This window comes from Polypterus senegalus, chromosome 9 (assembly GCF_016835505.1).
Source record: "Polypterus senegalus isolate Bchr_013 chromosome 9, ASM1683550v1, whole genome shotgun sequence".
Lineage (NCBI taxonomy): Eukaryota > Metazoa > Chordata > Cladistia > Polypteriformes > Polypteridae > Polypterus > Polypterus senegalus.
The window spans coordinates 9216018-9243255 of record NC_053162.1 but is presented as its reverse complement, the minus strand read 5'-3'; the positions used below and the strand labels follow the sequence as shown (position 1 = coordinate 9243255).

Sequence of the window (27238 nt, the reverse complement as noted above, 5' to 3'; positions counted from 1 at the left end):
CGATAATTAATTCAAAAAATTGTTTTTACTGAAGTTGTACAGTAAAAGTGTAAGTTTAAAAAGTATTTGCGTGTTAATTTCAAAACCAAACGGAACGCAAACATATAACTCAGTGAATACCTCTAACACAACATGAAGCATAATTTTCTTTCAATTTATTATGTTTTACTATTTTTTACTATGGTTAATTACTCGCTGTAATGTAAAATAGTTAGGTGTATTATGCATATGTAAAAATTGCCATGAAAATAACAATCTGTTTAAATTGTACATCCGCTTCCCAAAACGCGAGTGGCAGATCCGTGAAATGGCTAGCGCGTAGCGCCCATCCGGTGTTGGCGAGCAAAGCGAATAGGGGGGTTTATCAAAATATACACATGTAAGTTTCAGCTTACCTGAACCTAAGCTTTTGAAGATCAAAATCAAACTTCCTTATTTTGCTGTCAGTTTCAATGCAAAGTCTTTTGGGCTATTTGTTCATTTTCTTTTGCTCTTCCTCCTAGGTCATCAGAGAGGTGTGGAGACTGTCTGTTTCAGCCCAGATTCCAAACACATCCTCTCTGGAGGCTGGGATAAACGTGCTATCCTATGGGACACACAAGTACGGGCTAAGTTACATTTATCACTACAGAAATATATCAGCTGTCTTTGTACACAGTGAGGCATAAAGATCTCCCACATTTTGATTACAAATGAATGAAGCTTTCTAAAAACAAATTGTATATGTTACCGGCAATATATGAAAAGCCGGCATTCTATAGAATACCTAGGCATTGTATATAATGCCCGGCATTTTTAGGCAATGTATGAAATATGAGAATTACTACACACTTTCCCTAGGCATTCTATAGAATGACAAATGCTATTTAGGCAAAATATGAAAAAAGGTCCTGATAAGGCTATTATATAAATGACGTGCATTCCTCAAAAATACAAATGTTATTCTGAAAAAATAATGAGAGTGCCGTTAAAAAAAATGTATTCAAAATACGTAAAGAAAAATGAAAGCTGTACAAAATTTATGCCTTTCTTATTAAGGGAAACAAAATTTTCATATAAAAAATAAGAAATTATAATTAACCTACTTGTTGCAACATGGTAGGCTTGAATGACATTTTGAATTACATTTCATTACATTTTTCACGCAAAGACATTTCATATTTTGCTACTTTGTTTTATACATACATTTGACGAATCCTTGGCCGCTTCCACTGGACTGAGCAATTGCAGCTGCCGGAGAGGAATTTCATGGTCAGGAATATGTTCAATTCTAAGCAAGTTCTTAGGGCATAAAGTGAATTGTGATCTCACATATACTTGTTTTAAAATTCCTTCAGAAGTTCCAAGTCGCTAGAAACCATCCTCTGTCACACTCATTACAACTGCCAATATATTGCATGAATCACCTTCATGGAGCACAGTAAAAAAAACAAATTTTTTTGTTGAACAAATTTAAGTAAAATTGCGTAATATGACAGTCCCAAACAAAACGCAAAGGACAAATTCTATGCCTGAGGCACACGTTAAAAGTCACGTGCCTTGCTACTTGATATTCGAAACGAATCGGAGATGTGTTTCATACTTTGCTGGCTAGTTTTAGGCATTCTGTACAATGCCGGATTTCAAACTTTGCCGGTAACATATATATTTCTGAAAAGTACATAGAAAGAACAGTTTTGTTTTAATGGGTTTTCAAAATCATATCAGACAAATGGCACCGCCGTTGGCAATACATTACTGAAAACGTTCCCAGAAGTTCTCCAGGTCATCTCAGGCAGAATGGCATCGACTTCCTGTCTGATACTTTCCTTCACACCCTCAAGAGGTTAAGGACAATGTTTGAAAAACTTTTCCTTTAGGTATCCCCAAAAGAAAAAATCCCATGGGCTTAAATCTGGTGACCGTGCTGGCCACCCCTACGTCTCCCCTTAAAGAGATCAAATGTCCAGCAGTGTTAATCTTTTAAACTTTAAACCTGTTGTCCGATGTAATCCAGGGGGGTTGCCCTCTCGTGTTCCAGGGGAGGTATTGCCCTGGATATGTCCTCTTCCCCATTCCTTCCATCATAGGGTCATCCCGGCCACCCATCACAACTCACACATTATGTTCTGAACACACACCAGAATGGATAAAAGGGAAGAAAATTGTAAAAGAAAGAAAAGATAAATAATGACTAAAAAGGAAGAGAATTGTAAACAGAAAGAAAATATCTGACTTGGTTGTCACAGTCACTTTTAGGTGTAAAGTTGTTGATATAAAGGAGCCCCTGTAGTGTTTCTTGATGCACATCTGCTGAAGAATTCATTGGTTGAAAGTCCTCGATGTGAGTGTGTCAGAGAGAGGATTTGCAGCATTGTTCATAATGGCAATCAGTTTTGTTTTAATTCTTTCTTTGCTACGACCTCCAGGGGGTCCGGAGTGCATCCCATAACTGAGCCTGCCCTTTTAATTAGCTTGTTAGTGCATCTATTGAAGTGATGTTACCAGTCCAATACACCAAGGCGTAGAAGCCTGCTCTGTCCTTTCTTCTATAGCTCCCCTGTGTTCTGAGACCAATCTAACCTGTCATTGATGTGGACCCCAAGTACTTGTAGGAGTGCACCAACCTTCACATCCACTCTCTGAATAATGACCAGACATAGAGGCAGCAAAACTCAATAAGCAGTTCATTGGTTTTGATGATGTGAAGTTGCAGACAGTTCTTTTTGCACCGAGAATCAAAGTTCTCCACCAGACTCCTCTCCTTTGTGTCATCCCCCTTATCAGTACACCCCATAGCTGCAGAATCATCTAAGAATTTCTACAAGAGAAATTACCTTTTTTATATTTATAACTGGCCATCCCCCGTGGCTTCGTCCACATAGCAGTGAAACAGGACAGCGAGGAGGGCCCTGCCTGGCTCCCCACTCCTGACGTTACACTTCCCCCTTCCCCTCTGCCCACAGCCTCTGTCTCGGATTAGCGTGAATATATCTCTCCTGCAAGCGAACTATGATTCTTAGCGCGATGAGAGAAGTTGCAAAATCAACCGGAATGTTCAAGCAAATTCTAGAAAAAAGCCCGATCTAAATCCTTTAAGTCAGGGGTGGGCAAAGTCATTCCTGGAGGGCCGCAGTGGCTGCAGGTTTTTGTTCCAACCCAATTGCTTAATAAGAAGTCCTTATTGCTTATGTGACACTTCTGCTTCATTTTTATTGTGTCACTCGTTTTGGATGTTGAACCTTTATTTCTTACTAGCCAACCCGCGGCGTACCATACGCCGCATAATCAGGCCGGCTTTTTAATGATTTTTAAGCACAGGGAGAAAATTAACATTTGAAAAATCGGAAATGTAATAAATCAGCAAGAAAAGCAACTTTGTAATAATGCACGGAACAAACCAACACACAATCGTCCGTGACTGAAAACTGGCGGACCGCCTTCACGCCTTCTCCTGCCAGACGGAGGGATGGGGGTGCACGGCATTCAGTTGCGGAGTGTGGAACGGGAGGAGAGAAGGACGTCCATTCAGCTCTCTCTGTCATGCTAGTCTGCTCATTTCTCGTTCAGTATGCACTGCCCGCTCATGTGCCCACCTCCAACTCATCACTTGAGTCGTTGGCTGCTTTTCTATATATAATCCACCAAGACACCCAACCACGGTAGTAGCGAGGTGGGAAGGGGGTGTGTACAAAGAATAGGGACGAAAACAGTGGGAGCGTATGAGTCGCACTTAGTGGGAATTCCACGGTTTGCAGCCCAAATGGGGTTCAATGGCTTACCCATGCCTCTCTGCGCCGGGTAGACACACGATCAATCTCATGCATAATTATTTATTGAATGCTAAACACTTCTGGAAAGACACGGTTGTCTAAAACGGGTTGGTGTGAGAATACAACAGTAAGTGAATGAAAAGATGGAACTCTGGAGAAAGCAAAATACAACACAATAGTGAACCCGCGGCATAACAAACACCGCATAATTATTTATTGATGGTTGAACACTGCTGGAAAGACACAGTTGTCTAAAAAGGGAGGGTTTGAGGATAGAACAGAAAGTGAATGAAAAGATGGAACTCTGGAGAGAGCAACATATAATTGTCCGTGAGTGAAGAAGACGCATGTTTGTCGCGGATGCGAATTGCTGTATGTAGCGTGTAAAACAGTTTGCTATGGTGCACGAGGTCGTGCGTCTTAACCAAAAAGTCGTTTTTTAAAGACTGCTTACTTCATTGTGTTTTAACCTCAGTTGTAAACGATTGTTTTAAGGATTCCATGAGATACCCCTCGCAAACCGTTTCACACGCTGCATATGGCGACTCACCTCCACGAGAAACATGCCTCTATGAACAGTCAAGGTGGCTCAGAGGTACATGAGGCCTCCACAACAGACGAATATAAATGACGCTGTTCTTTCTGTGTCGTCCCGTCCAAATTCGTGGGCATGGCTCTGCGAGTTGTCGTCGTATCCAATGGTCTTGGAGTTGGTGGGCGTGGCTCCTCCCTGTGTGCGCCATAGGTGTCTTACTTGTCGGCAGCTTAGTGAATCCACGCCCCTTCCAGCATGTTTTCCATGGGTGTCTTGCCTTAGTGAATTATATATATATAGATTTTAGGCTTAAACAGTTGTATTTCAATTTTTAATTGCTCCTTTTAAGCAATAAGATTCAAATGAAAAAAGAAATCTGCCCTCCCTCCCCTCAGCCCGCTGCATCTATCTCAGACTCGCGCAAATATATCAGTACCGCAAGTGAACTATGATACTTAGCGCAATGAGAGAGGTTGCAAAACTGGAATGTTCAAGCAAATTATACAAAAAAAGCCAATCTAAATCCGTGAAGTAGTTCTCTCGTGAAAAATGGACAAACAGACAGACAGACGTTGGATTTTATATATGTAGAGACTAGGGGGCTTCACTCGCAAACCCCACTGCCTGTGCTACGCACCATCTCTGCCACTCACGTATGTGGATTTCACTTTCACTGAACAACAAATCTTTTAATTCTCGCAGATACGCCTCTTCATTGGGAAGAAACACTACTTTTCCCTGATGGCAACATGAATTAGACGATCTACAAGTCTCTGACTTAGGTTAAAGCTGAACAATATCTACATACTTCTGTCATATCACTAATGTCCATATATTTAATCTCTTTTCGCAATTACCTTTTCGTCAATATCTCGTTGAATTTTGGTTCCCTGTTTGGAATTGCATCGTGATTCACAACGTATAACTGCCCATGAGTGAATATAGTTTCTTTCTGTCTACATGAACTGTGACTGACAATAGCATTCACACAAATGAGAAATGATTGAACCATGTGTGTGGTTGTGGGCAGGACTTTTCCATATCTCTTTGCATAAGGTCTTGTCTCGTGGGGCTTGAAATTTTCTCTTGCGGGATTTCACTTTCACCAAACAACAAATCTTTTAATTCTCACGGATACGCCTCTTCATTAGGAAAACACTACTATTTATTGATGGCAACACGAATTAGACGATCTACAAGTTTACGACTTAAAGTTTAAATCCAAATAATATATTCAATCTCTTTTTGCTGTTCCACCTAGTAATAATTTCCGTTTGTTTGCGCTAATGCGATCTTTACTATCATTTTTTTGAGACTTTCAAATTTTAGTACTTTCATTATCTCTAACCTGTTCTGCATGTGTATCGCGCAGCTTTTGAATTCTTTACGACATTCTACTTTGTCATCTACTCTTTGTCTTTCATTTCCAGCCCCGGGCGTGGTTAAATCTCTTGGCACAAAGTCTCGTCATGCGGAATGTGAAAGTGTCTCTCTGAGTTAGTCACGTCTCGTCTCTCTCCAAGATTTTTTTATTATAATAGAGAGATGTGAGTTGTATGGAGTGAAGAGTAAAGCAGACAGGCCTGTTCCTTGTGCTGCTCCAGTGGTGCCCTCACAGTCCTTGAGCCTCACAAACTGCGGTCTGCCCAACAGATAGTCCATCATCCAGGACACCACAGGCTCATCCACCTGCATATTTCTGAGCGGACCCCTTAACAGGGATGGCTGGATGGTACTGAATGCAACAGAGGAATCAAAAAATAGAATCCTCACAGACTACTGATAAGATGCACGCACAAAAAAATCAAAGGAGCTTTCCTTCTTTTAAATAGAAAATGTGATGTCATCTAACGTTCTTCATTTGTAAAGAGCAATTCATAGGTAGGAATTAACTACTCAACCCTGTTTGTGTATACTGTACATGTGATACCTAGGGTTGATTCTGGAATGGGACCTGGCTCTCATAACACAAATGAGAATTCACGAGTTGAACAAATTGGGTCTAGTTGGAATGCTGGCAGGTAAGAGCATGATATGCAATATAGCACATGTAGAGTGAGCCTTCTCTGCAAAAGAACCCCCTCAATTAAAATTCCGATTTGTCCCATGTGCTGGCAGGAGTTCTGTCTACTTTGTCATCATCTAGTTCTTCCAAGTGAAGCCTGAAAACCATGAGGACTGATTGAGATCATTTATGTTAGGTAGAATGCCTAGTGGGGGCTGGATGGTCTCCTGGCCTCAGAACCTCCAGTTTTTTGGTTTTTTTTTTCTCCAGCCCTTTGGAGTTTTGCTTTGTTTTGTTTTTTCTGCCCTTCCTGGCCATCGGACCTTACTTTATTCTTTGTTAATTAATATTCCCTAATTTTATTTTTATATTTTTCTTTTTTCTTTCTTCATCTTGTAAAGCACTTTGAGCGCCATAATTTGTATGAAACTGTGCTATAGAAATAACTGTTGTTGTTGTTGACTGGCTCATATGGTTGCTTTCTTTGAACAGCAAGCAAGTTTGTGTGCACAGTGGGAGTGACTCCCAGTGGCAGCTTCATCCATACTGTTATATTTCGGACAGGGTTCCTCCAATGGCTGGAGTTCAAATCATCTCTGTTAATGTTTGATTCTTTTGTATAGTTAATAGTGTGAATTATATTCGAGATTCAATATTACTTATGCATTTTGTTAGTTTGGGGTATTGTTTGATTTCTAAGTGTATGAGTTGTCTTTGTTATGTGTCTTGTGTTTTGTGGGCGTTCCCTCCAAGGGGTGGGGCAACCTGTCAATCACCACCAGGAGCTTCACTCCGCCCTCCATATCTGGAGGGTCACCCATAGTTCTTGTCAGTTCATTTTGAATGTGCTAAGGAGCTGGTGAGTTATTGTGCTCTTTCTATGCTTCTGCTTTAGTGTTTACTGGATTTATGAACCTCTGCTAGTTTTTGACTTTGTTTTTGGGTACGTTTATTGGGATTTTGTTCACCTTAGATTGCCTTGCTGCCAGCTCCTTTAGGTCTTTTCTGCTCTTCGGAGCTTTATAGTGAGGCAGAGCATTTTTTATGATTTAAATTTTTATTTTACTAAGATCCTGTGTTTGCTGTCATTACCAGCTGGGGCTTTATGGCAAATTCTCACCCTCTGCCAGTGGGCATTTTTGGAATTTTTTTGGACTCTTGTGCTTTGGAACTCCTAGTTTACAACACATACAATACGAGAGATAGTTACAGAATAATCTCTAACTGAATCTTAACATAGCTAGTGTCCACAACTTTTTGAAGGTATTAAAGATACTCTCATAGATGTGTGATTCAGCCATATGCCTCATTTATTTTCCTTACAGAATGGGACAGTTATTCGAATATTTTCTGGACATCAAAGTGCAATTCAGAGCAGCTCATTTTCAGTAAACTCACAGTATCTGGTAGGTACTGAACTGCATGATTGTTTTTATTTTATTACAAGTAAAGTTGCTTTTATGCATTTCTGTTATTTTTTGAAAAATATAACTCACAATAGCACTTCTCAAAAAAGAAACACATGTAAACTGTTAGATAACAGCAAAAAATCACATCTCTTTATAGTTATGAATGTCACTTTCTTGAAAGGGTGCTGAATTACTCAGTGCACCTAAACTGTAAACTCTAAACAGGATTTGACAGTCAGCCTGTTATATTTATTTATAGTAAAGTTAACATTTCTTGTAGGTTCAGTTATACCTTACTATTACAAACTCTATCATTTCTTTTCTGAGTGGCATCGGACAAGGTTTTTAATTAAGACCCCATTTTTTTGTTCAGCGATATTTCCGGTTCAGGTTTTACCTACAGAGTAAAAAAGAACCATTGTGTCCTGCTCCAGCCATTCATTTTTTTAAAATAGCTCTTCCATAGTTATTAATTGTGATTATTAAAAGATAAACACTGTCTTTAACTCATAATTCTGTATAAATTTGAATTTCAATGAATTACAGGCAACCGGATCCTGGGACTATACAATTAAAGTGTGGAATTATGAAGCGGAAGAGAAAGAAAAAACATTAAGTGGACACACAGGCAACGTCAGCTGTGTTTGCTTCTCAACAACAGGCTTGCTGGTAAGTGAGTGAAGGAAGTGAGAAATGCCTAAGCAGGTTCATAATTTAATACACTTCTAGCATGAATAAGTTAAATCTGTGACAAGATATTTTAGTTCTCATGAAAATGGGGTTTTGCCTTTTATACATGAAGTTTGGAAATATGTCTTTCCTTCTGAAGTATTTTTGCTTTGTGCCCTTCCACACCATAACCTGCCGTCTATGGGGGAGCAGAGAAAGCTTTAGATTTGTCAAAAATTCCAGTCTCCTGTTTCCGACAGATTTCGACAGTTTAATTTCCCCTGATACTGAAAATATTGATATCTCGATGATGAGTGTGTGTGTGTGACTTTGTGTCTTAGTGTGTACTTCTTGAGGACAGTCTAGAGCTAAAACGGCTGGACAGAAAATCACCAAACTCGAAACTTAAGACTGTTATGAGATGATGATGTGCTGATTAGTTTTTGAGCCAAATTGGTTTAAGAGAAAGATGCCCTCTAAAGGAACCCTCAAATACTGTAATTCTATAATTAATTGTAAATTCTTCGTGTCAGTTGCTATCATAAGCACCTATTTTATGATCAGAAAGATCAGCATCAGAGCTGTAAATGATTGCTGAAATGTTATAGGTTAGTAAGTTAGTAAGTGCAAAGACTACTGATGGTCACATCCAAATTTTTTTGATTCAACATACAAATGATATAGACGTGTGTATTAGCTGACATCATATATTTACCATATATCTAACAAATGAATTTTATCTATACTGATATGGACTGGTTAATGTGTTAGGAATGAAAGGATGGCTGCCATATCATTTGAAGGAAATGAAAATGATCAACCTACAGAGGGCTGAATTCAAAGACACCCCGAAAATCAAAGGGAAAAAAATGATGCGTCAGGCAGCCAGGCGAGTCCATTTGGCTGAAATGTCATTGCAGCAACTACAAATCGTACTCAGTAGTTTGTATGCCCCCCACCCATGTGCTTGTATGCATGCCTGACAATGTTCTAATGAGACGATGGAGGGTGCCCTGGGTAATCTCCTCCCAGATCTGGACCAGGGCATCACTGAGCTCCTGGACAGGCTGAGGTGTCGGATGGACCGAAACATAATGTCCCACCAAGAGGTGTTCTATTGGATTGAGGTCAGGCGAGTGAGCGTGGGGCCAGTCAGTGGTATCAATGTCTTCATCCTCTCGCCACATGAGGCCGGGCATTGTCGTGCACCAGGAGGACCCCAGGACCCACTGCACCAGCATAGGGTCTGACAATGGGTCCAAGGATTTCATCCCGATAGCTAATGGCAGTCAAGGTGCCGTTGTCTAGCCTGTAGAGGTCTGTGTGTCCCTCCATGGATAAGCCTCCCCAGATATACCATCACTGACCCACCACCAAACTGGTCATGCTGAACGATGTTACAGGCAGCATAACGTTCTCCATGGCTTCTCCACATCCTTTCATGTCTGTCACATGTGCTGTCATCTGTAAAAAGCACAGGGCACCAGTGGTGGACATGCAAATTCTGGTATTCTATGGCGAATGCCAGTCAAGCTCCACGGTGCCGGGCGGGCAGTGAGCACAGGGCCCACTAGGGAACATCAGGCCTTTGGGCCACCTTCATGAAGTCTGTTTCAGATTGTTTGGTCAGAGACATTCACACCAGTGGCCTGCCTGCTGGAGGTCATTTGGTAGGCTCTGCCAGTGCTCAACCTGTTCATCTTTGCCCAAAGGAGCAGATACCAGTGGGTCCTGCTGATCGGTTAAGGACCTTCCACGAGGGGCCCTGTCCAGCTCTCCTAGAGAAACTGCCTGTCTGTCTCCTGGAATCTCTGCCATGCCCTTGAGACTGTGCTGGGAGACACAGTAAACCTTCTGGCAATGCCACGTATTGATGTGCCCTCATGGAAAAGTTGTATTACCTGTGCCAGTTCTGCAGGGTCCAGCTGTCGTCTCATGCTACCAGTAGTGACACTGACCTTAGCCAAATGCAAAACGAGTGAAAAAAGAGATGAGAAGGGAAAAATGTCAGTGGCTTCCCTCCAGCTGCTAAACCATTCATTCTTGTTTTGGGGGTCGTCTCAGTGTTGCCCCTCTAGTGCACCAAAGCAGCTAAAACTGATGAACAAGCCCCTCTGCTACTTAACTGACCAGATCAATAGCCCACAAGTGTCACTGACCTGATGTTATACTCTCATTAAAAAGTGCTCATATATTTTTTTGAGCAGTATATATATATATATATATATATATATATATATATATATATATATATATATATATATATATATATATATATATTTTGTCATTGTCTCATCACAAGGGCTTTGCAAGATTGGGTTCTTTGGACCATTATGACATAACCAGCAATCCTGTCATTTAGGCTACTTATGAAGGCTAAATAGTAGAAATGTTGTATCTGCAACCCTCATTTTATTTTTATTTTGATATCACACGTTTTGTTTTATTTAATAAATATGACTTTATATCAGATCAAAATTTCCAAAGCTCAACTCTAGTATACAAAAAAAGTCAATAATTAATATAATTAACATCTACATTATTTATTTTAAAAGCAGGCCAATATGAACATTTATTTTTCATATTTTTTTAGTTACCGTGTCACAAAAAAATTGGAGCCTGTTTTAGAGGGACTAAAATGAAACTGTCCTGTTAACACTTGCAGTAAGAAGCCCAATTAATCACCTGAAACAACCGAGTTCTCCTTCGATGTGAATGGTTAAGATGGCTGCCTTTTGTCCTCTCCATGGGTGGATAGGATGGGGACGGGGTGCCAAGTTGGAAGTATAGTTAGGGACAAAACTGAAAGGCCAACACAGCCCAAGGAAAGATCACCTGTTACAGTAGTTCATAATTAACACACACAAAGCAGGATCCATCCCTTTAAAGTATTTAAATAGTTCACTGGGGTACACTCAAGCAAACACATCTGCTGACTCATACCTGGACAATCAGCAGAGAAAGACAGTTATCAGTGACCAGTCAGAGTGGTCCTCCTCCTCCTCCTTCTCCTAAAGCTGCATCACAAATATCAATTAATATCACAAATATGGAATATTTGAAGGTTATTTTAATGTGCAGGTGTAGCAAAGTACACGGCTATTCAAAATGAAAGAGCAGATTTCAAACATTTATTTGAAACAAACCGTATAAGACAGAAACCCATTCTGCACATCACTGGATAGAAGTTTGGTCCTATGGTTCTTGAGGTTTCATGCCATGCACTCAACATGAGCATCATGTGTAGCGTGACAAACATCAAAACAAGAGACCATTTCTTGCCACACACGAGTCAACTGGTCCCTAGATACTGAATCCACAGCATCCTCAATTCAGTGTCACAAATCTTGAACATTAGAAGGCATAGGTGGAACAAACACTCTTTCTTTAATATACACCCATAGATCAAAATCGCAGGGAGTAAGATCTGGAGACCTGGGAGGCCATAGACGATGTACAGGATCGTGTTGTTCCCCTCTTCCAATCCATCATCCTGGAATGGTGCTGTTCAGGTAACACCGGACCTCCAAGTGAAAATGCTACTATACTATAAACGAGAAACAGCACTCGGTGGCATTCACTAGAACTTTTAGGCGGGCTTTTAAACTTTGAACTTTCCTCTCTCCAGTGATGTGCAGAATGTGTTTCTGTCTTATACCGTTTGTTTGAAATCAATTTTTGAAATCTGCTCTTTCATTTTGAATAGCCCTGTATTACAGTGGAACAAGATCATTGGTATAACAGAGCTCCCATATCAGTTTTCACTTCAAAACACTCTAAAGTACAGTCATGTCCTGGAGTGTAGTGTGACATAGCAACTGCTGAAAGAGTCACTCCTCAAGTATGACATTTGCATCTGAGATCACCAAAGAGACTGCAAAATTTAAAAAGTGATGCAGAATCACAACTGAAAGTAAACCGCTGCGTGACATCCAGTGGGTGGCTTGACTTTTTGGACACCTTGCCAAAACACTTCCTGACATTTTTTTCTCTGTCTTATTATTGGCAGCATGTTTTCCCTAAGAATGCTTCCCATTCTAAACTTGGTCTCCATGCTATTGGCTTTTACTTGTAATGAAATCTAAAGAATGTTGTGTAAGCTAGAAAAAAAAAAACAAGAACGTCTGCATGTAGGATGTGATATTTACACTGCCAGTTCCTCTGTACTACCACAAGCATTACTGTAGGATTTATGCCACTGCTTGCTCATTATGATACAATGGTCAGTCAGGCAGTTATTTTCTAACCTGCTTAGTCCTGAACAGGACACAGTGGGTGCTCAAGTCTATCCCAGTTAGCACTTTGCGCAAGCCAGGTATAAACTCCTTTATAAGGTTTACAGGGCGAAGACACATACGTTTTGCAGTCAGGGCCAATTTAGGATCGACAGTTTACCGAACCTGCATGTCTTTGGACCGTGGGAGGAAACCGGAGCACCTGGAGAAAACCCACACAGACACTGGGAGAACATGCTAACTCCACACAGGGAGGACCCAGGATGCAAACCCTGGACTCCTTACTGCGAGGCAGCAGCACTACCACAGTGCCACCATACCCATGATACAATTGTACTGATGAGTACTTTGTACATTTTTTAAAGTTTAACTGCAACCTACTGTTTTAATAAAATCTTACATTTGTATGCCTATTTTGGGGCACCATTTAGGTGTATATTGAGAAAGGGAACAGTCCTACCCTGAAATAAAATGAATAAAATGGTCATATATGGTGAAAATAGTTGTTTATTTATCAAAAAGTAAGAGAAGGTTGAGCTAAGGGAGCTTATAAAAATATCAGAATGAAATGAAGGGAAATCTAATAGACAGCTGGCCTTATGGGCAATGATATGCAGTTTCTCGCCTTCTCTGGTGGTGAAGCTGCCACGTTTGCCCACCTCATCCAAACAGCTCTTGATAGCACTCTCTCTCTCTCCCGCTTTCTCTCATTCTCTCTCTCTCCCTCTATCTCTCTCTGTTCCTCCCCCTCACTCCCCCTCTCTCTCTGTCTCTCTCTCTCTTTCTCGCCCTCTCTCATTCCCCCCTTTCTCTCCCTCCCCTCTATCTCACTCTCTCTCTCTCCCCCTTTCTCTTTCTCCCTCTCTACTCTTTCTCTTTCTCTACCCCCTGTCACTCCGCCTCCTCTATCTATTTATACATACGACAGTCATCCCCGACATTAAAAGCACTGCCAGGCAAAATGAATACCATTTATTATTACTTTACAATGGCACCTGTCAAGGGGTGGCATATATTATGCAGCAAGTGAACAGTCAGTTCTTGAAGGTGTTGTGTTGGAAGCAGGAAACATGAGCAAGCGTAAGGATCTGAGCTACCTTGACCAGAAGCAAATTGTGATGTTTTAGATGACTGGTCCAGAGCATCTCCAAAATGGCAGTTCTTTCAGTGGCATGCAGAGGCTAGCAGATGCCCGGGGCAAACTCCTTCATTGTATGCCCCCTAAGGTGAGATGCTGTCAAAGTGAATGGTAAAAAGGCACATGAATATGATAGAGAAAGGAATATTAAATAAGAAATAAACACTTTATTCAAATTAAATATTTGTTTAAGTTTGTTTCCTCAAATTAGATCTCCTCTCAGAAAACAATTGTACTACTTCATTTTTTACGTTCTTTTTCAAGGCTGATTAAAGCCAGGTTGGTTAGATGCTCTTGTGACGTGGAAGATCTCAGATGAGTTTTTTATTCATTTCAATTTTTGAAAATAATCTTTCTCAACTTGGTAAGCAGTAATCTGTACACAATGCAAATTGTGGGAAAGACTTCCCTTCCAAACTGTACTAACTAATGGAGAGCATCCTTAGGATCAGGGAGAACTGTATTCGCCCCCAGCTTGAAAGGAGCATCACAAAGTCCATGTTTTCGTCATTTAATTGAATTGCTGTCACATCATTATTATAATAATCTGCAAAGGCTGACCGTTCCTTTTTTTAATCTCTCTCTTTCTTTTTCGTCTTCAATTGTGGCTGAATGCAAATCCAGAAGAAATGAAAATCGGTTTTGAAGGTCTTGAAGATGAACACTGCGGTCTTCAATTTCCGTGTTCAGTCGGTTCAGTGTGCTTATAAAGCTCACGTGTGAAAGGTCAAGAACCCCGACCAAACTCCTCTACATGCAAGAATTATAATATAACCCAGATTGACTCGGGCTACACAGACAACATATTTCTCCAATTTACCTAACTGGACTAGCTAGAAAAAGAACATGAGAGATAGTAAACTTTTTTTTGTACACTGCTCTGTTCTTTCATTTGTATTGACTGAGTATGAATCGTGGAATTGCAACGGCAAATTTAGAACACATGGAGGGTGAGGAGCAAATGCGCTCTGTCTCTCTCTCTCTCGCCACTATCAATGTAACGTTCTTTCTTAGCCAAATATGCGCCTTACCTGTCTATGTGTGTGTAAAGAATGTTGATGAGATATGAAACATAACCAGTAGTCCATGTGCCAGTTGAATAGTGAATAAGCTACTCTTTTGGGTTCATATATTTGTAAATCTGACTCCGAATGAGTTGGTGCCTCACCAGCCATGAACCCCACTGCACGTGACTGACTTTAATATGATCGAGACCTTCCAGGTGTCCCGCTAACCCCCATAGCTTCACAGAATCTGTATTTCACAGGCCCACGCTTATTGTTTCGAAGCGTTCAGGACTTACCATCGATCAAGAGAGAAGCAGTGTGTAGAGCAGTGCAATGTTGAGGGAGGCTGGAGTGCGAGGGGAGAATAACCATTTTGGTCCCAGTACTGAGATCTGAAATATCAAAGTCAACATTTTTGTACCGATACAACACTATTTTGGGTGCACCATTGTACTTTTTATCTTGTACAGTTAAACTCCAAATGACAGTAAAACTCCAAGCTTGCTGTTATTTGCAATATGTATTACTTCAAGTGCCTTATGAAGAGTTGAGTTTCGCTATCTGAGAAATGTAGTTTTTTTTAACTCTGTCTCAGAAAAACACCTCACTGCACCACCAAGGTTGGACAAATGACCCTTAACATGGTCACTGCGCATAAGGGACTGAGGTAGGTACAGGGAGCGCAGCATCGCTCTCATGCTGAAGCCCTTTTCAAGGTCGTTTGACTCGAGGGTTCAATTTCTTGTCCCATGTTAAATAAACATAGTTTTCATAATGTTTTCAAGGGAGAAGGCTTTGTGGTGGATGGCCGGCTTCAAGCTCCGGCCCTCACCCCCAGGCCGCCAGGAGGAGCTCTCCCGACAGCATGATCGTGCCCCGAGTTCCAGCAGGGCCTCATGGACTATGTAGTGTTTATACACAGCCCTGCTGGACACCTTGGGGGCCACCAGGGGGGCTCGTGGGCACGATCACGTGACAGGAAGGAACAACGTGCTCCCGGGTTGAAAAAAAGCCCCGAGACTGAGTTGAGCTGGGAGGTAGAGGGGCGAAGTGTAACTGGGCGAGGAGGAGAGAGTATTTTCATTGTGTTGATTTAGTTTATGAATAGTGTCGAGTGGAAGGTGCTTTGTGCACGTTTATTGTTATTCAATAAAGAACTCTTGGACTTTTATCCAGTGTCTGGACTGGTACCTGAGGTGGACAAGGGCGTTGTCTGTCACAGCTTCTTTTTGCTGCATGGGGCCCGGTCAGGCCCGGTGCGAGAACTTCTAGCACTTAGAAGTCCTAGTGCTTCACTAAGAATGAGCTATAATAATTGAAATTTGATCATGTTATGGGAAGTGAAGGCTGCTATCTGATCCAATCCCACAGATAGCTGAAAAACTTAATTCTGGCCATGAGAGAAAGGTGTCAGAACATACAGTGCAGCACAGTTTTCTGAGTAGCCGCAGACTCAGAGTGCCACGTGATGACCCCTGTAAAAAAAACCTGCAGCCACAGAGGTCCTCCAGGACCGGAGTTGGCGACCCCTGCTCTAAATTACATCCATGTTCCAAACTCAGCCCATAGCAGACAGCTGTTATTAGTCTCCATGGGAGAATAATTCACACCATTCTTAGAAGTACATTTGTAATTCAGAGATATTCTCTACCCTCTGGCAGGCCCCCAATAAATATGAGATGAAGACAACTGTGTTATTTTCAGCACAGGTGCCCTAAAGCATTTTTGTGCCAGTTGCCCTATCTAATGGGCAACAGAGTGCCACCTGATCACAAGTTATTGCTTGCTAGTACTACGTGTGCTTTTTTGTCATCTTCTGGTGCCCGCCGATAACTCACCTACAGGTATAGTGTTTCACCACCCCATAGCAGCATCCTTTTGTGCACACATAACATTTTTTGCTCATGTTCAGGACCTTCCAATATTCAGTTTCTTTGCCAGCTGTGTTTTTATTTGACTTTTCAAAATTTTTGTTGGACATTATTCTGTGTATTTTTACATTTTCTATTGTCAAATATTGAGTTAAGCAGTTAAGGTCCAATTATCATGTAACTAACTAGTATGAAAATGATAATACATATTTTCATTTAAAGGCATCTGGGTCCTGGGACCGAACAGTTAGAGTCTGGAATCCCCACAAAGGAGCCATCATATTCTTATTAGAGTGTCACACCGGGTGGGTGAGGAGCCTGGCTTTCTCAAGAGATGGAATGTTGCTGGCTTCAGCTGGAGATTATGACCCGGTATGTCATTACTGTGAAGATGTCCAATACTTTGTCCAGTCTATTTAAGTGTGTACCAAAAAATGAAAATAATCAGGTTAAAGTGTTTTGAAAAAACAGCATCCATATTTAATGTGTATTAATGTTGTGCCATTTAACATCTGTTACTACTCCCAAATCAAAACCAAAAATTGGTCCTTTTTTACTCTGTACGGCATTACCATCACTTGAAACATAAAGACTGTAAAAACAAAAAAGAAAAAATATCTTCCATGTGCATAAAAATATTTTGTTAATCATCAGCAAAAAACTTACTTCTTCTCATTGAGAGATTTAAATTTAGAGAGAGAGGTTCGGAGCATGCACTGTAGGCTGTATTATAAATTACATTGAAAATAATTACAGTAAAATCCAACTTAACTTTTGTATCGCACTCTTTACTGAGTGCTGCCAGAAGAAGATTGATCTTGAGAGTTGAGGGCATTGTGTGCTAAACGAAAATAAAAGGGTATATTTTGCACTTGTGTCTCTGTGCCTGTGTGTGTCTAGGGCTGATTTATCCACAGTGTATATATATAATATATATATATATATATATATATATATAGATATATATATATATATATTACATACAGGTATATATACTCAGCAAAAAAAGAAACGTCCCTTTTTCAGGACTGTGTATTTCAATAATAATGTTTTAAAAATCCAAATAACTTTACAGATCTTCATTGTAAAGGGTTTAAACAATGTTTTCCATGCATGTTCAATTAACCATAATCAATTAATTAACATGCACCTGTGGAATGGTCGTTAAGGCCTTAACAGCTTACAGAAAGTTGCCATTTAAGGTCACAGTTCTAAAAACGCAGGACACTAAAGAGACTTGTCTACCAACTGTGAAAAACACCCAAAGAAAGATGCCCAGGGTCCCTGCTCATCTGCGTGAACGTGCATTAGGCATGCTGCAGGGAGGCATGAGGACTGCTGAATAAATTGCCATGTCCGCACTGTGAGACGCCTAAGACAGCGCTACAGGGAGACAGGAAGGACAGCTGATCATCCTCGCAGTGGAATACCACGTGTAACAACACCTGCACAGGATCGGTACATCCGAATATCACAACTGCGTGACAGGTACAGGATGGCCACAACAACTGCCCGAGTCACACCAGGAACACACAATCCCTCCATCAGTGCTCAGACTGTCCGCAATAGGCTGAGAGAGGCTGGACTGAGGGCTTGTAGGCCTGTTGTAAGGCAGCTCCTTACCAGACATCACCAGCAACAACGCCGCCTATGGGCACAAACCCACCTTCGCTGGACCAGACAGGAGTGGCAAAAAGTTGGATCGCAGGGTGAGGGCTAGGGCCATTCCCCCCAGAAATGTCCAGGAACTTGCAGGTGCCTTGGTGGAAGAGTGGGGTAACATCTCACAGCAAGAACTGACAAATCTGGTCCAGTCCATGAGGAGGAGATGCACTGCAGTACTTCAAGCAGCTCGTGGCCACACCACATACTGACTGGTACTTTTGATTTTGAGCCTCCCTTCATTCAGGGACACATTGTGAAACATTTTTAGTTTATGTCTTATGGTGTTGAAAATAGTTGAAAGTCAGAGGACGTTTCTTTTTTTGCTGAGTATATATATATATGTGTGTGTATATATATATATATATATATATATATATATATATATATATATATATATATATATAGTGGCAGCTGGGACGCCCAGGAGGACCGGAGGGCTTGCGCCTCCTCCAGACCGCGAGGGGGCGTCCGCCCTGGTTATGTTGGGGGCCTCGGGGAAAGGGCTTGGAAGCCCAGCCCTGTAGGGACCCGTGGCCATATCCCGGGAGCCCAGCACTTCCGCCACACCAGGAAGTGCTGGGGGGAAGACAACAGGGGACACCCGGACGGCTTCCGGGTGCGCAACTGGCACTTCCGCCACACTGGGGCGTGGCTAAGGAGGAATGCCGGGAAGCAGCTGGAGCCCATCCGGGTTCCTATTTAAGGGGCTGCCTCCCTTCAGTCGATGGTGGATGTCGGGTGGAAGTGGACAGAGCTGGAGAGAGGATTGGAGGTGGCCAGGAGAAAGGCACAAGAACTGTGTGGCTTGGACAGTTGGGGGAACGGTGCAGGAGGCACTGGGAAGTGCACTAAAGTAAAACTTTGTAAATATTGTATATAAATAAACATGTGTTGGGTGAATAACAATGTCCGTCTGTGTGTGTCCGGGCCAGCGTCCACAATATATATATATATATATATATATATATATATATATATAGTCACAAACTCCACAAAGAGCCATAGCAAGGTTTGGTGCAGCCACCCATATATTTGGTTTCCTGGCTGCAAATTGACGTAAATGATAGCACTGCTGTGCACAAAACCGAGTCCAAAACAGAACTGAGGGAATAGGGAAAAGGTGGAGGCTTTTAAAGGGGAAGACAGTAAGTGAGGTCAAAGGGGTTGGGCTCATAAGGGTCTTCAACCATAGGCTCAAGGAGGTCGGACATGACGTCAAGATGGCCAGGTGGAATCTCCCATGAATAGTCTGCAGGAAAAGGAGAAAAAGAGTCAGTGCACTCTTCCACATCCTAGTCTGATTTAGAATTGCCCTTACTCAAGCCCTTTAGCTACCTCTTATGTGCACGTATGTGACAATATATATATAAATAATATATATATATATATATATATATATATACAGTATATATGTATATATATGTGTATACTGTATATATGTATATATGTATGTATATATATATGTGTATATATATATGTATATATGTGTATATATCAACAACAACAACAACATTTATTTATATAGCACATTTTCATACAAACAGTAGCTCAAAGTTCTTTACATATTAAAGAATAGAAAAATGAAAGACACAATTATAAAACAAAATAAATCAACATTAACATCGGATAAGAGTAAGGTTCAATGGCCAGGGGACAGAAAAACAAAAACTCCAGGCGGCTGGAGAAAAAATAAAATCTGTAGGGATTCCAGACCATGAGACCACCCAGTCCCCTCTGGGCATTCTACCTAACATAAATGAAACAGTCCTCTTTGGATTTAGGATTCTCACGGAAGGGCTTGATGATGATGATGGTCACGTAGACTTCTGCCTTTTAATCCGTCCATCATTGTTGGAGCATCATGAAGCTTTGAAAAAGAAACAGAAAAGAGAGTAGGGGTCAGTACCGATTTTAGAGCCACCATGAATAGTTATTTTGAGGAGATTGAACATATAGAGTATCAGGATTAAGTTAAATTAAGATTAAATTGAAGTTATAAAAGGCCATGTTAAAGTAATGTGTTTTCAGCAGTGTTTTAAAGTGCTCTACTGTATCAGCCTGGTGAATTCCTATTGGCAGGCTATTCCAGATTTTAGGTGCATAGCAGCAGAAGGCCGCCTCACCACTTCTTTTAAGTTTTGTTCTTGGAATTCTAAGGAGACACTCATTTGAGGATCTGAGGTTACGATTTGGAATATAAGGTGTCAGACATTCCGATATATAAGATGAGGTGAGATTATTTAAGGTTTTATAAACCATAAGCAGAATTTTAAAGTCAATCCTGAATGACACAGGTAACCAGTGTAGTGACATCAAAACTGGAGAAATGTGTTCGATTTTCTTTTCCTAGTTAGGATTCTAGCAGCTGCATTCTGCACTAGTTGCAAGTGATTTATGTCTTTTTTGGGTAGTCCTGAGAGGAGTGCATTACAGTAATCTAGTCGACTGAAAACAAACGCGTGAACTAATTTCTCAGCATCTTTCAGTGATATAAGAGGTCTAACTTTACTTATGTTTCTTAAGTGAAAAATGCTGTCCTAATGATCTGATTAATATGTGATTTAAAATTCAGATTACAGTCAACAATCACCCCTAAGCTTTTTACCTCCGTCTTGACTTTTAATCCTAATGTATCCAGTTTATTTCTAATAGCCTCATTGTATCCATTATTGCTGATCACTAAAATTTCAGTTTTCTCTTTATTTAACTTGAGAAAATTACTATTCATCCATTCTGAGATACAAGTCAGACATTCTGTTAGTGAATCAATAGAATCGGGTCATCAGGTGCTATTGATAAGTACAGCTGTGTGTCATCAGCATAGCTGTGGTAGCTCACGTTGTGCCCTGAGATAATCTGACCTAACGGAAGCATGTAGATTGAGAATAACAGCGGACCCAGGATAGAGCCTTGTGGAACACCATATCGGATATCATGTGTCTCGAGTTGTAATTCCCACAACTAACAAAAATTTTCTCCCTGCAGGTAGGGTTCAAAACAATTTAAGACTGCCAGAGAGGCCCACCCATTGACTAAGGCGATTTCTAAGAATGTTGTGATCAATGGTGTCAAATGCAGCACTCAGATCTAAGAGGATGAGAACAGATAAATGGCCTCTGTCTGCATTTACCCGCAAGTCATTTACTACTTTAACAAGTGCAGTTTCTGTGCTGTGATTTGTTCTAAAACCCGACTGAAATTTATCAAGAATAGCATGTTTATTTAGGTGGTCATTTAACTGCATAATGACTGCCTTCTCCAGAACTTTACTTAAGAAAGGCAGGTTAGAGATGGGTCTAAAATTTTCAAGAGCTGAGGGGTCGAGATTATGTTTCTTAAGTAGGGGTTTAACTACAGCAGTCTTAAGACAGTCTGGGAAGACCCCAGTATCTAGTGACGAATTTACTATGTCCAGAACATTATCAATTAGCACGCCTGATACTTCTTTGAAAAACCTTGTTGGTATCGGGTCAAGGACGCAGGTGGAGGGTTTTAATTGAGAGATTATTTTCTTTAAATCAGGTAAATCTATCCTAGTGAAAGAGTTTAATTTGTTTATAACAGGATGCTGGGGTTTAGGAGGATCCTTAGTGTTGGAGGGATATACTATGTTATTTCTAATATCATTAATTTTTGATTGAAAATACAGCGACAGCCTCACAGGTTTCACTGGAAGCACTTAGGAGGCATTCCTTTGAGCTACCTGGGTTTAGTAGGCGATCAATTGTTGAAAATAAGACTCTGGGATTACTAGCATTGTTATTTATAATCTTGGAGAAATAGCAGCGTCTCTCAAGACGGACAGTGTTATTGTATTCTGTTATTTTGACTTTTAATATTTTGTGGTGGATAGTAAGTTTACTCTTCCTCCATTGACGCTCAGCTCTACGGCATGTTCTCTTTAAATCAGACACTCTTTGGGTCTTCCATGGTATACAATGCTAGAAGATTTTTTCACTGTCTTTTCAGGTGCAACTATGTCAACAGCAGCTCTTACTTTAGAATTAAATCTTTCCACCTTACTATTTACATTATCCTCGCTATTATAGCTGGCACTATAAACGGACTGATTGCTTAAAATGTTTGTAAGTTTTAAAGCTGCTGCGAATCAAAGAAGCGTTTTTTAACAATATGCTTCTCATGAGTGTTTTTTATCATTATTTCTATATTAAAAAGTAGAAGAAAATGGTCTGATACACCAATATCAATGTGTATATATATGTATATATATATGTGTATATATATGTGTATATATAATATATATATTTATATGTGTATGTGTATCCCTGGAACCCAACAGGACTAAGCAGACCAATACCAAGTCCCATATAGCCCTGAGGGGCCGTTACACCCCAGGGGGGCAGCCAAATAGCAGTTTCGTGGAGATATCACCCTTCAAAAGCCATTTCCCCCAGTCCTTCCCTTAAGAGATATATATAGATACAGTATATGTTTGTGTATGTGTGTATATAAATGTATGTATATGTATATATGTGTGTGTATATATATATATATATATATATATATATGTTCAGATATTTATTTACAGTCTATGTACATCTGTACAAATGTTAAAATGGTATGGTACCGCCATTTTGGGACTTCCAGTTCCAAAAGCAAATGTCAGCTTTCTTCTGCATCCTCCATTCTCTTGACACTCACTATTACAGTTATGGAAAAACATCCATTTTGTTGACTTTATGGAATGAAACTACAGGCTTTGACACAATCAGATCTTCACAGGGGACACCTCCTCTTATTACTTTGACCTGATCGCAACCTTCCAGGTGACTCCCTCACGCCCATTGCTTCACAGAATTGTGTATTTCACAGGGCCACCCCATTTCAACACCATCTTGACTTCACGTGGCCCAGTCTTATTCTTTTGAAGCATTCGGGGCTTCCCAGCTATCAAGAGGGAGTCAGTGTGTAGACCAGTGCAATGTCAAGGGAGGCTGGAGTAACAGAGGAGATTTTGGAGTTCTCTGTCATTTGCTTATGAACCATTTGGGTCCCAGTACTGAGGTCTGTAATGTCAAAGTCAACATTTTAGCATCAATAGAACAATACTTTGGGTGCAGCATTATAATTCATGCCTTGTGCAGTTCAATTCCAAATGATTGTGAAACTCTAAGCTTGCTGTTGTTTACAATATGTTTTACTTCAAGTGCCTTATGGAGAGTTGAGTTTTGCCATCAGAGGGATGTAGTTTTTTGGGGGTTTTTTGCCCGTAATGCTGATAGAAGGTTTTTTACTGCATTATCTCACCTTTGTCAATGTTCATCTACTTTGTTAACTCTGGTAGTTAATATGAGCTCTCCAGACATAAATATAGAATATTACTTAACAGGTTATATTTTGCTGTGATTTCAGGTATTTTTATGGGACATGGAAAATGGGAATTGTCTGAAGACTTTACAGGTACTTTTAGAGACTGCATTTTCTGTTGCTCTTCAGTGTGTATCTGTGCATAGCTACTTTTCAGATGAATGTATAACATTTAAAAGTTTCAGAAAGTACTTTGCATCAATTTTTGAAGAACAGAAATGGGTTACACACTCTCCATTCTTTCCCTATTGTTGGCTTGTTAAATGAGCCTTTAGATTAGTGTAGATGGAGTTCATAGCAGCAGGGTTAGCCCATGCAGTGTTAAAGAGATCAGTAGACATACAATATTCTGCTAGGCAGCCTCATCTGTCAGATCATCACCTTCCTAAATATGGTGTTGAGAGTTAATACTTAGCAGCATTTGCTGGTGGCATAATAACAGCACCAGCTAGGATGGTCAGTTTAGGTTAGTTTTTAAAAACTGAAACGACAAGAAGGATTTTGTGTTTTCTTTTCACAATGCCATTTCTTGAAACACACAAAAAAAAGAGACAATAACAAATTTAAGGGATGACTTTGTGCTTCTTCAATGGATCTAAAACACAAAAATGAAAAATTTAAAAAAGAGTGCCAGTTTTTGAATGGGCCTCTCCTATATAAGCTTCATAACCAACACATGTAAATTGTAAGTGTAATTACAATGTTACCTACGTTGAAAATATGTGACAAAATAGTCAGTTTGTATTTTACTTTTACATTTAAGTTATAAAATAACTAAAATCTTGAAAACGAATAATTTAAATTATAAGAGAGAACCCCCCCAACACCAGCTTTAACAAATAATACTTTTATGGGACATAGATATGAAAGGCACTATATACTAGATAGATAGATAGATAGATAGATAGATAGATAGATAGATAGATAGATAGATAGATAGATAGATAGAAAGGTGCTATACATTCAATAAATGGATAGATATGAATGGCACTATATACAGTGTATTAGATAGATAGAAATGGCAGCTTACTTTATATTAAATAGACAGATAGAAATGCACTCTATATTAGATAGGCAGATAGAAAGGCGTTATATACTGAATAGATAGATAGATTTAGACACAGATAGATAGAAAGGTGCTGTACACTGTATGGATGGATGGATGGACAGATAGATAGAAAGGCACTATATATTCAACAAATAGATATATATGAATGGCAGTGTGTAATAGATAGATAGATAGATAGAAAGCCTCTCTATATTAGATAGATAGAAATGTGCTATATACTGGATTGATAGAAAGGTGCTATATATTCAATAAATTGATAGATATGAATGACACTATATACAATGTATTAGCTAGATAGAAAGGTAATATATACTGGATGGATAGAGAGACAGAGAAATAGAAAGGTGCTATATACTGGATGGATGGATAGATAGATAGATAGAAAGGCACTATATATTCAACAAATAGATAGATATGAATGGCACTATATACAGTGTATTAGACAGATAGAAAGGCGCTATTTATTAGATAGGTAGTAAGGTGCTATATACTGGATAGATGGATACGAAGGCACTATGTATTAGACAGATACATACAAAAGACATTGTATATCGGATAGTTAGATATAACTTTATTTGTCCCCAGGGGGAAAGTTGACTTTTTATAAGAACTTGTTAAATAAATAAACACATAAATGGTTAGATCGGTAAGTAAATGCATATATACACACACTTTGGCCTGAACACACCCTGAAATGACTATAAAGCAAGAAAATAAAAAAAAAGTCTCTTTTAAGACTTAAAAACGTACTCCGCCCAATGAAAAATTATATTTTCTAAAGATGTTACTTACCCCATGTACTTTGTAGTGGTGGCGAAGAAAATGTTTTAATGTCATGTTTTCATGGGCGAAGGACATAAGAAAGATTATTCTCATACATAGGATCAATAGGTGACCAGTCCTGGACAATGACAAAACCTTATGGAAAACATCCAAGGAAAAAAGGAAAAAAAAATGCATGTAACTCATGTCACTTCATCCACATGTCTGATATCCTTTATCAAACATGCAATATGAGTGCGTTTTTTGGTAAAGTGTTATTAGTAGTTACTTACTGAAAACTCTGCATTGAATGTAAACAGGTAAGATGTCATTCCCATAATGCTGTGTGTTTGAATTGAAGACAAGATTCTTGACCAATGAATGAGGAGGAGAAACAGATCTTTAAGTCAGATTCGGAGCATTCCTGCTTCAGGCACATCACCTTCAGGAGGTGCCCGTTCACTTGCTGCCTAACACATCCTAGCCCATGACAGGTGCCATTGGAATGGGATAATTGATGTTATTCCCTTCACCTTGAAATGGTTTTAATGTTTATTGGTGGTATAATTATTTTGCTTTAGTGTGCTTGATTGACGTAAATGTGGACCTTAGAGCCAATGAGAGTGAAGAGAGTATAGGAAAAGTGACGTGACCCCATTAGACCTGATATTTCCTTAAGCGATATTCCGTAACAAACACTAAATGTTGAAATGTTTTCTTTTGTTTCAGCAGAAAATGGATATGGCACAAGGATGCATATTTTCTCCTCAAGGAGCTCTTCTCACCACAGGCATGGTGGACGAAATCAGTAAAGCGGACGATGCTGAGCAGCAGTAGGCCGTCGACCACTCAGACCTGTCCTCACTGAGTCAAGAGAACATTTGCAGTTGGTGCCTTTTTGCTCACCGATAATTCTGCTCTAATAGCTTGCAACTTATCAAGTTAATATTCCGCTTCTTATTTTCTGCTATATTTTGAATTGCGTTTTATGATACTAATTACAGAACTTAAAGAATATGCCCCACATCTGTTAACATGATACTTCCATCCATCCATCCATTATCTAACCCGCTGAATCCAAACACAGGGTCACGGGGTTCTGCTGGAGCCAATCCCAACCAACACAGGGCACAAGGCAGGAATCAATCCTGGGCAGGGTGCCAACCCACCGCAGGACACACACAAACACACCCACACACCAAGCACACACTAGGGCCAATTTAGAATCACCAATCCACCTAACCTGCATGTCTTTGGACTGTGGGAGGAAACCGGAGCACCCGGAGGAAACCCACGCAGACACGGGGAGAACATGCAAACTCCACGCAGGGAGGACCCGGGAAGTGAACCTAACTCTCCTAACTGCGAGGCAGCAGCGCTACCACTGCGTCACCGTGCCGCCCCATGATACTTCTCCAAATCTACAATTCATATTCTTCAACATGAATCTGATCAAAGAGAATGTAAGTGTCACCAGTTAACCTGACACACACATCTGTGATACGTGGGAATTTAGGGGTCAAATCTTGGCACGGTCACTGTTTAGGTAGAGTTATAATAATACTAATAATAATTCTTTACATTGATATAGTGCCTTTATCACTACTCAAAGCGCTTCTGCGAGTAGGGGGCCACTTTAACCACCACTAATGGGCAGCACCCACCCGGATGATGTGATGGCAGCCATTTTTGCACCAATACCCCCACCACACATTAGCTGTAAGGTGGTGAGAGTGTCACGCAGCAAGAAAACATGGGATGCCACTCGGTTTGCCCCGTTTAATATCCAAGGA

At 40.2% G+C, this 27238-nt stretch overlaps 1 protein-coding gene across 4 annotated transcripts in view; it reads left to right on the top strand.

Annotated features, from left to right (window-relative positions):
- The window catches only part of wdr38 (WD repeat domain 38), a 49248-nt gene extending 22837 nt beyond the window's left edge, over positions 1 to 26411 (top strand). For 2 of the 4 annotated variants that reach the window (XM_039762437.1, XM_039762440.1), the window contains 6 exons: positions 504 to 601; positions 7618 to 7698; positions 8248 to 8370; positions 16844 to 16993; positions 23660 to 23707; positions 26175 to 26411. In XM_039762437.1, coding sequence (XP_039618371.1) covers positions 504 to 601; positions 7618 to 7698; positions 8248 to 8370; positions 16844 to 16993; positions 23660 to 23707; positions 26175 to 26282 — 608 coding nt within the window. In that variant the 3' untranslated portion in view covers positions 26283 to 26411. The remainder of the gene's footprint in view (positions 1 to 503; positions 602 to 7617; positions 7699 to 8247; positions 8371 to 16843; positions 16994 to 23659; positions 23708 to 26174) is intronic. The other 2 variants (XM_039762438.1, XM_039762439.1) reach the window with 2 other exon arrangements.
- The last annotated feature ends 827 nt before the right edge of the window (positions 26412 to 27238 follow it).